The 10,305-nt window shown below is 34.7% G+C and overlaps 1 protein-coding gene across 1 annotated transcript; it reads right to left on the bottom strand.

The window, feature by feature from the left end:
- Window positions 1-529: 529 nt before the first annotated feature.
- Window positions 530-2,472, bottom strand: LOC119644957 (proton-coupled amino acid transporter-like protein CG1139). The gene is made up of 8 exons (XM_038044700.1): window positions 2,408-2,472; window positions 2,187-2,337; window positions 1,999-2,120; window positions 1,702-1,928; window positions 1,468-1,601; window positions 1,166-1,344; window positions 865-1,037; window positions 530-786 (listed from the first exon to the last, which is right to left on the bottom strand). The coding sequence occupies exons 1-8, from the start codon at window positions 2,470-2,472 to the stop codon at window positions 530-532; spliced, it is 1,308 nt and encodes a 435-aa protein (XP_037900628.1).
- Between the last annotated feature and the right edge of the window lie 7,833 nt (window positions 2,473-10,305).

Genomic DNA, 10,305 nt, shown 5'->3' on the forward strand with positions numbered 1-10,305 from the left:
CATTGACATTGATATTGATATTGCGGTGATCGAAGGGATTTCATTATTAAAGTATAGAAAAAGAGATAAAAAAACACTTTATAGTTAAATCGAAAATTATACTCTTATCTATTATTATTATTATTATTATAAATTTAGCCAGAGAATAAATTCTAAGACTAAAGTAGTCTTAAAGCGCTAGCATCTAAGGCTTTCGGCTTTATTAAAAACTCTACCGCACTTGAGATATGAACCCACGACCATTGAGTTGCCAGTCGAGACTCTTGCCTACTCGGCCACTCAGGCGGATACTCTTATCTAAATTGTAGGTTGTCAAGGTTTGAGAATAGTTTCCCTTTTTTTGAAAAAGACGAATATGAAGTGAATGTAATAAAAAAAATATAAAAGCGATTTGTCGAGTGAGTGTAAGGACGAGATTTACAACCCAACAAAGTCATTTCGTTTGTTGCAAAACGTAAATAGAAAATTTTTATATAAATAATCATAATAATGATGATCGATGCATTATATTTATTTTATTATATAAGCGTTAGACGCGAACTTCACCAGTATATCTGTAGTATATTAAAACGCCAGCATTGACAATACCAGCGAGGCAAGCTGTTACACCAAAACATATTAAAAATATATCACGCACTTGTGCGATATGGCAAGGACCGTAGTTGTTGGGATATCTTAAGCACATGTCCATTATACCAGGAAGCGATATGCCTAGCACACATAAGCATACGCTAGAGACCAAAGAGATGATTATATCAAAGTGTGGTATCGTAAGTGAAGCAAACACTGAAAATGAGCAAAAAACACAATAAGTATGTAATTATGTAATATCGCAGACAAACGTAAAGTAGAGTATCTTGTTACTGGTTATAGCCACTATCATGACTCGGAATGAAGTTTCAAAGATTGGTTGCGCTTCTGGGGGGAATAGAGCCGCCATTCTGTGAGTCCAAATTATTGATACAACCGGATAAATTTGCAGTGGATACGTGAAAAATATAGCCAATGCGTGGAAGATTTTACTTACATTCGGTACGCTATCAAATAAATGATATGCAATTTAATTCATAATTATTTATCCATATTTTGAAAAAAAAAAAAAAGAAAAAAAACACATATAAATAAATAAATAAGTAAATAAATAAAAAATATGAATAATACTTACACTTCTTCTTCTGGTATATTATCTATTACATAAAAAAAGGTTTTATCACCGTAACACCAGTATCCGCACATGGAGAATAAGGCAAATAGCACATATAGTAAAGACATACCCACATTTAAACACCCGAAAGGGCCGAGATATCTCGCGGGATCTTTCATTTCAGCTTCAATAGCTAATAACTGGGAAAGCCATAACAGAAAAGCGATAAAACGAAACGAACTGACTAACTGACTGATCGATGAACATTCATTTACTCATCATTTGGCGATATAAGAATAAAAAAAAAAAAAAATGCAACTTACCACGCCCAAGGAGGAATTACTTAACAAAACTAGACCAATGTATAACGGTATGTAGGTCAATTCGTTGAACATTAAAAGTTCGCTAAACGGTCGCGTTGTATCAGCTATCATATAGTATGCAATCATTGCAAGACCTATATTAAATGAAAAAGCCAATGACAAAATTATGTCCATTTATAATACATAATATATATATATATATATATATATATATATGTATGCATATATACATACTGATAAGCACCGTAATATTAGACACAACGCTTACGGGTACTAAACTTTTTAGCTTCTTTATCATCGTTATTGCGATTAGGAATGGTGCCAGAAATAACATGACCAACTTATAGTCAATATAGCCCAACCAATAAATGATAATATCTTTGACGCTTTCCGTAGCAAGTTCAATATACATGATTCCGACGCCAAAATGGAATATGACCAAAAAGCTTGATACATAAATTCTGCAGAAGGAGTACAAAATTAATGAAAGCCATAAGTGATCATAAGTAAACTGCCGTTCACAGCTCTTACGAAACTGATTTTTTATAACGTTGCATCCAACTGGGGCCCTCAATTACACACTCCATCATCGCTTTGCCAAATTGCATATAAGGAACGCGACGACGTCGACATATCTCGTTTATGCATTTCACCTAATTTGTAATACGGAATACAGTCGAGCCTTCAACATGACGCCGAATACATTCATATTTATTTACCAATAGCCGGAAACTATAGACAATTAGCATCATAACAATAGCCGACACGAGAAAACCGACAACCCAGCCTACCCTCTTAAAACCGTACGGACCTGATAATATTCCTCCGCCAAGAATACAATTAACTAGATGTACCAGGCCATCCCAATACCTAAGAATAGCGGCAGTATGCGTGATTAGAATTTTAAAAAAGTAAAAACGTCGAACCGTCGAACATTTACCCTAATGTTGCGATTTCCTTTCGATACGTGTAAGGATCGTAAATAGGTTGACTTGGTTGCTCCATTCCGTTGACGAGAATATATTCTATAAAAATCGAATAACCGCAAAATTTTATATGGACAACAAACAAACAAAAAAAAAAAAAAAAAAAAGGAAAGCGAAAAGAAAAACAATAATTTTCAAATTATTTTCGATAGCTCATCTTCTTCTTTTTTTTTTCTTTTTCTTCTTCTTCTCCTATTTGGCAAATCAACAATCGAAAATTTGTGAACAGAAAGTTGTTTCGTTGTTCGAACCATAATAAAATTAGGATTCGTTTTGGTTCATAATTATTATTATTATTATTTATATTTTGGATAGCTTATCGTTTTGTTATGCAAGTGCTACACTCCGTCTGATTCCATATATAAGTGGTATTGCTATGCCTAAGAGTCGATGGAACGCAGAGATGTATTCATTTTATGTGGATAGTAGTGCGTTTTTGTCCGCCTGAAATCAGCGGCTTTCGTTAATCTATACTTCGCTTATTGATAATTCATTCATCAAAAATTCTCGCATGCGGAAGGAAGATAAGTAAACACGAAATGTATCCATAGCAAATATCACTGCGTTTCACATACACGCGCGCTTTGACGATAACCTTACGGTTTACTTCGGAATTTGGTGTAACTATCTGGATAGTTTCTTTTCATGCTACTCGAGTTGTAGGCTTATACGTCAAGGGCCTACATCCAAATGCGTTCCAAAAAAAAAAAACAAAAAAAACAAAAGATTTCTTAGGTTGTAACTAATCATTTACTTAACCTTACGCAGCCGAAGCAATAATAATAACAAATTGTTCATTACAGTATAAATGCGTGAACTCGATTTCTAACACACACACACACACAGAAACAACTATCATTTGTAAGCACTTGTGATTTTTTTGACACCGTCATCCCCATTAACTTGTCTCAAGATTCTCCATCCATACCCAATAAAAGTTAACTTTCGTTTGCGACCAAGCCGATAATTGATAAGCGTTCTTGTCCCGATCGCGTAAGACTTTCGTATCAATTTCGTCGCTATCCGTCATATGTAAGAAAAGAGAAACATTTTTGTTTTGTAAAAATCCGAAAAATAGCAACCGCTTCTCCTTTCTCATAAGCAAACAAACAAGCCAACTATTAATTGGACGAATATTTGGGGAATAAATTATCAAAAAAAAAAAAAAAAAGGGAATATAAATTTTCAAATATGATCAAATAATTAAGCTTTTTGGACTTTTTGTTTATTGCTCATACACTAAAACAGACACACACAATAAAAGTTTCTATCTATATTCTGTAAAACTAGAAATAGTCGGTCACGTTCATCTGATACTGTAGAGTATGGAAATTTAGTCTTTTCCGTCTTTTTTTTTTTTTTTCTTTTTTTTTTAATATAATCTTAATTTTTGTTACCCATTTTTCACACGTGGGCCGAAAATTTTGTCAAGGAAAATCAAATATTATAAGTTTTTGTGAATGAAGCCATGTCGTCCTGACCACCAATATTCTGAATTTTTAAAATTAACTTTAGTGAGAATTATAAGAGAAAATTTCACACCAAGCCCGCTTTTCTAGACAAAGGTCTGAACTTGCAATAATAAAATCAAAAAAATGGGTGGACAGATGGACAGATCGAAATTGCTGAAGCCAGTCTTCGTGCGTACCAAGATGTTTTATGGTTAACAAACTTCTTAGGACTGAGTAAATCAAACAACATTTCTTTTTTTTAAGTTTTACTTTATACGTTAACATAAGTCCCTCAAGTGTACTATAATTAGGGCACCGCCTTTCTAAAATTTCAATGTGCTGTCTGTAGAACGATTTGTTGAAATGGCTTCAGTACTTACGCTTTAGTTTTTGCAATGAGGTCATCATTTGATGCAAATGTTTTTTCCTAATGCGAACAGATAATAGACGTTCAGTTCGGGTCAGTTCGGGGGAATATTCCATTTCGGGATACGATACATACGCCACGGTAAGTGTGGCGGTACCAATTTGGAAAACTATTTTCCTCGAATCAACACGTGTTGATACAAAATAGTGAATGCATTGCCTTTAAAGTCTTTAAGATCTCAACTATGTCATGCAACATAACTTTCAAGATTTCTTTGATGTCTCGTAGTGCGATCGTCATCGTTCTCCATACGAATTCGTTCAAAATTAGCCAACCTCTGATTAATTGTTATTTTTTTGGGCGGAGAAGGGTTGCCATAACGATTTTCAAGCCATTTTTGACTTTCAATGACATTTTTTCTCATCTAAAAATTATGTTATGTAAGCCAAGAAACTTGGATTTTTACCTTGGTTTGAAAATAGCAGAAGTCGCGTGACCTAAATCGTCCATGTATCCGCCTGAGTGGCCGAGTGGGCAGAGGGATTCGACTAACAACTTATCGCTCGTGAGTTCAAACCCTAAACGCGATACTGTTTTCAATAAAGTCGATTCCCTTAGATGCTCGTCTTAGAATTTACTTCTCCGGCTAACGTAATAATAATAACGATAACAATACTAAGTCACTGAAATTTGCAAAGTCCCCATGTGAGAATGTGTGTGTGTGTGCGTGTCTTCTTAATAATAAGACATTCAGTCTCGGGATTTAATGCCATACACACAGCAAACAAACAAACAATGATATGAGAGGCGTCAACGTTAAAACTCAATGCGGGTCTCAGTTTAAAAGCCAACACTGATGACTGACTTGCTCCTGATGTAGACAAAGGCCATATGATCTAATCGATGAGACAAGATGAGACCATCTTAGCTCGTATCTAAGTATAAGAACTTTGCATTTCTTCTTATCTTATTAGATTTGTAGCAAATATTCCGAGCTCCTTCTAATTAGATTTTTGTGACTTTCAGCTTCTGTTAGCTTCTCCCATCGCGCTGACTAGCAAGTGAATAAATTATTCATATAGGAAAAGGATTTAATCGTCCGCAGCATGTAAACAACAGAAACGAGAAGCATGTGGTTATAAGAGACAATGTCTTTATGAATAAAACCGCCATCAAGATGTCATGTCGAAGATGGTTTGCTTGCAAGAAGGGATCGCGGACTTAATTTTAAATTGAAAATTTCAACAATTGCGTAAAGATAAAGATCTTGTAGTTGAGTAAATCCGATTTGTCTTATTGTAAAGGAGAATTTGATCAGTCAGTTTAAGCATCCATCACACTATTCGCTTTTGTTTGTTTGATCGCTAGGGTTTATGGCAAAATGTAATCTTGCGCATCGATAAGTTATGTAAGCTTTAAACCGCGGAAACGTATGAATGCATTATTTCTCATCAAAAGTTAATATAATAAAGAGAAATGTTATATAACAATTAAGGGAATGCTCGGAGAAACTCTTATTAGAAAACGTAATACAAGTAAGATATTTTTTATGAAAATTAAGGTGAATTTCGATTTGCAAGCATTGTAATATGTGAATTAATTATCCACAGAATGGTAAGTGCGCTAAATGTTTTCGGTAAGTAGAGAGTCGTAGAACCGGGGAGAAGAGAAAAACTTCTTTTTTTTTTCTTTTTTTTTTTTTGCTAATTATTTGAGATTTCTTTTAACGTTTAAAATATTGTGATCGTATTGATGAGGAGACAGACAGACAGACATGTTTGAAATTAGTCATCTGTTCTCAAGCATATAAAAAATGTAAACACTTTTGAGTGAACTTTGTTGTACACGTTTGCCAGTTGTAAGCATAACGAGAAAATTAATGTGACCGTATACTTGGTTGGTGGCTAAAACGTGGACTTCCGTCCAATCAATTTAAGAAAATAAGAATTTTACTGTATTTTCGCTGTAATACTAAGGCAACGATTTTTATGTATTGTGAGTGAGAAGCAGTGGAGATACCCCCTGCTTGACACAAACAATCATTAATAACGAAATGAAAATGTATATTTATAGTTAGATAACAGCAACAGCAACTGAAACAATAACTGAAACAGCAACTGAAATAGCAACAGCAACAGCAACAGCAACAATGTAATCTTATTTCTTCGTCAGCTGTACGACAGGTTACAACAGGTTTACAATATTTCTTATTTTTACTCCTTACACTCACTCACGGTTTGATTAAACAGCAGCAACGGCGTTTGTAGCAACAATAACCGGCAAGAGAAAAACGATTTTGAAGAAAAACTTTAAAACATTTGTTCTACAGTTAAGTAACAAATTAACGTTCGCGGGACATCGACGCTCAATACTACGAGCGACATGACGTCGTTTCCACCTCCAACAAGCAATTTAAACGCTAACATTGCCACAATTAAAGTATTATCTTAGCTTGGCTTAGTGTTATTGTCGACAAATACCAACACATCATAGATCGGCTAAATCCATGTAGTTTGTTATGAAAAAAAAAAAAAAATAAAAGGAAAAAATAAATAAATACGAGAGAGAGAGAGAGAGAGAGAGAGAGAGAGAGAGAGAAGTATATAGTAGCCAAGAGGCGAATCTTTGATACCCTCTTACCACTACAAGCACTAAAAAAAATGCAAAATTTTTCATTAATTGCGGTATATTCGGTCAAATATTTGCAATCTTCCGCTCACTGGCATTACCGCGGCGCTTCTGAAAAGAAAATTTCTCTATGAAGCATTCTTTTGCGGATCGCACGTTAAAGTGTTTTCCTTTTTGCGAAGACAAGAAGCTCGACCAGGTCTAACACATACACGCGGAATACATAAATGATATGAAGTGCTTGATAAGTATTTTTATGCGTTACAAGCGGAAGGATAGACCTAGCATGCCGCCTAGTACGGTAGTAAAATACCCAATGCACGCTTAACCTTTCCTCCGTTTCGAGCTTCGTGAACACTTTTTTTTTGCTAAATGTCTACCACTCTATTATATTGTTTGGGAAGATTTAGCCATACACTAACTTCAGGTGCCTTTCAACGTTCGTTTGATACCAGAAAGTTTAGCTTAATGAAAGAGTTTTCGGTTAAGTAGATTTCGATTGTTATTAAATAAATGAATAGTGATTTAAATATTAAATGATTTATGCATCCAATGTAAGGGTTGCTGCAAAATAACTAATGTAAAAATTTAGGACTTAACGTATGGGGCACGTCCAACTATGCAGAAGCGACTTTAGTTAAAAAGAAATTTTTAAGTCCAGTGCAGGTAGCATAGTATTACGTTTATCGAATCCTCTTATATTGTATGGATGAAAGTGAACGGGTTGGTTCAATTTGGGATCGGCCTTCAAATTGATCAAAATTTGTTTTTACGATCTAACAATTTAACACAGCTGATCCCTTGGATCATTCTTCCTTGTCTCGCATAGAGTATTGCCATTAGATAAATAGATAATAACTTCGCATGCATATGCGATGTTATGCAATGAAAAACGAACTCAATACAGGCGGCGTAGAATGGAGAATTCAGATGATCATGCGTGACGAGAGTGCGTACACGATACTCGATGCTTATGAACATCAGTGCAACTCGAGTGTGTTATGCTCATATATAAATAATAGTTAGGTCTATTCTGCAGAAATAAATCAAATTCTTTATTAGGACTACTCGGCATTTGCGCCCTGGAACACCCTACTATGATTCCTCGTTCTTTAATCCCACTACCCATTTTAAGTCAACCTATTTGTAGTAATTTTTCTTCCTATTCTAGATATTTATTATTTTTGTGAACTACACAGCTTGCTCTGTTCATAGTCCTTCCTGACCATCACCGCAGCCATATGAACAGAGGACATCCACAGAGCAATGCAATTGAAATACACGAAGAAATTAAAAAAAAAAACAAAAAAGAGAAGAGAAGAGAGATAAAAAAAGGGATTTATTTATTTATTCATTTTTTTTTGTGACGACGGCTTCCCAACAAAAAAAAAAAAAAATGAAAATTAAAAGAAATGCATATAAAATGCTTAAAGGCAAAGCGATTCGTATAATTTATAATGTTTTTTATATCATTTAGATATGTTTTCCACATGTTGCATCTGAATTTAATATGTATTGAAGTGATTTGGAAGCTGTAGTGTAAAGTGAAATCATAATCGTAATACCAACAACAAGAAGAGCAACAACAGAAAACAACAAAATTATCATATGAAACGAAATTGCAACATGAACAGCATGAAAAACTCCCGCATACGTTACGCAGACAGACCAATGCTGAGATTTCTTAAGCAATATATACACACAAAACAGGCTGTCTGCAGTTGTTTTTCTGTTGATTGTCAAGTGTGGCTGTGTAATGAAAATAATTCGCACTTGAAAGTGCAATGAATCTAAAACATGACACAAAATAGTTTTCTGATTTTATTTATGCGACAGTACGGCAAGTTCAATCCACCCATCATCATCATCATCATCATCATCATCGTCATTATCATCGTCATTATGATTGTTAATATTATCATCATTAAGTAACGAAAAAAGAATTTTTTCTTTTTTTCTTTTCCCTGTGAGAACAGTAGACATTGTGTGGAAAATATGTTCATAGTCAGACATGCCTACATATGCATGGTATGTCGGTTGTCTCCTGCATTTTATAAATCGGAGAGGATAGGGAGAAAGAACAGACAAACAGACCAACCATACAGTTTATGAAAGTGCCTTCTGATAGCGAAACTTAACCAGCAACACTTTTCTTTCCCAGTGCAGTGCAGTGCAGTGCAGTGCAGACACATTTACCAAAAGACAATGCGATAAATCTTAGGCAGCAATAATAACAACACTCCAGTTGCTAACAAAATGATCGTGCATCAATATGACGTTGCCGCTATTGCTATTGCTATTGCTGTCGCTGTCGCTATCGCTGTCGCAGTCACTGTTACTGCGGACTGGGGGTGTGCGAAAATAAGTAAATGTAAAGTTTATAAGGCATTATGCAGTAAGGAGAAAAGACGAAAATATCCAAACGAAACCATCGCCAACTCTACTATAGACTTATTGTCACTTTTTACTATAAATACCTACTGATGACTGCCTGTTCGTGTGCGCGCAAGTTTGTATATATGTTTGTGTTTGTGCACGAGCGTGTGTTATTTGTTTCTTCTTTTGCATGGCATCTTTTTATTACATAGAAGGCAACATATTTAGCTGTTAATATTTAGCATATGTGCCGTGTATGGTTCTCTGTGTGTGTCTGGGAATTTTAATCAGAGAGAAATCAAGAAAATACGTTTAACTTTGGTGTCGCAGCCAACAAAATAAACGAACAAAAAGTGTCCGCGAATATCATCTTAATTCACTATCGTCAATATAAGATGCGTTCGTCAGTCAATTGTCAATGGCATAGACACAATCATACAATCATACAATCACACAAAAACGCAAACACGAACACACAAAATTCTAAATACACCCAACACAAATATATATCAATAAATACGAACACATACACATACACATACACATACGCATATGTCATCCAACGAGAAACTTGTCACCGTCAACAAACGCAATAACACTTTATTGGCAGATGATGACAAGAACGTACATATCTATGCAATGCATCGTTATATCGCATCTTTGTGCTGCCTTTCAATGTGATCGATACAAAAATAAACTCCATAATAACACAACTAACTGATATGTACTATATGTAGATGTGAAAGCGCACAATCCTTTACTTACTCCACTCTACAAGCTATATAAAATAGCAACAACTATGCGAAACACAAGAGCAATGCGAAATATTTAGAAAGAACAAACATATTGCAAATCAGTTTAGTAACAACAAAAAAAAAAAAAAAAATAAATAAAAAATAAAAAGGGAAGAAAAAAAGAATAGAAGCGTGTGATGTATGTAAGTGCGGGCAGTTTTCGGCTTCAATTTTAATCATGTGACAACTTTAAGAGTTTATGCTCTGCTGCTGTTGATATCGTTGCCGTCGTTGCC

The sequence above is a fragment of the Glossina fuscipes genome, unplaced genomic scaffold (assembly GCF_014805625.2).
Source record: "Glossina fuscipes isolate IAEA_lab_2018 unplaced genomic scaffold, Yale_Gfus_2 1, whole genome shotgun sequence".
Lineage (NCBI taxonomy): Eukaryota > Metazoa > Arthropoda > Insecta > Diptera > Glossinidae > Glossina > Glossina fuscipes.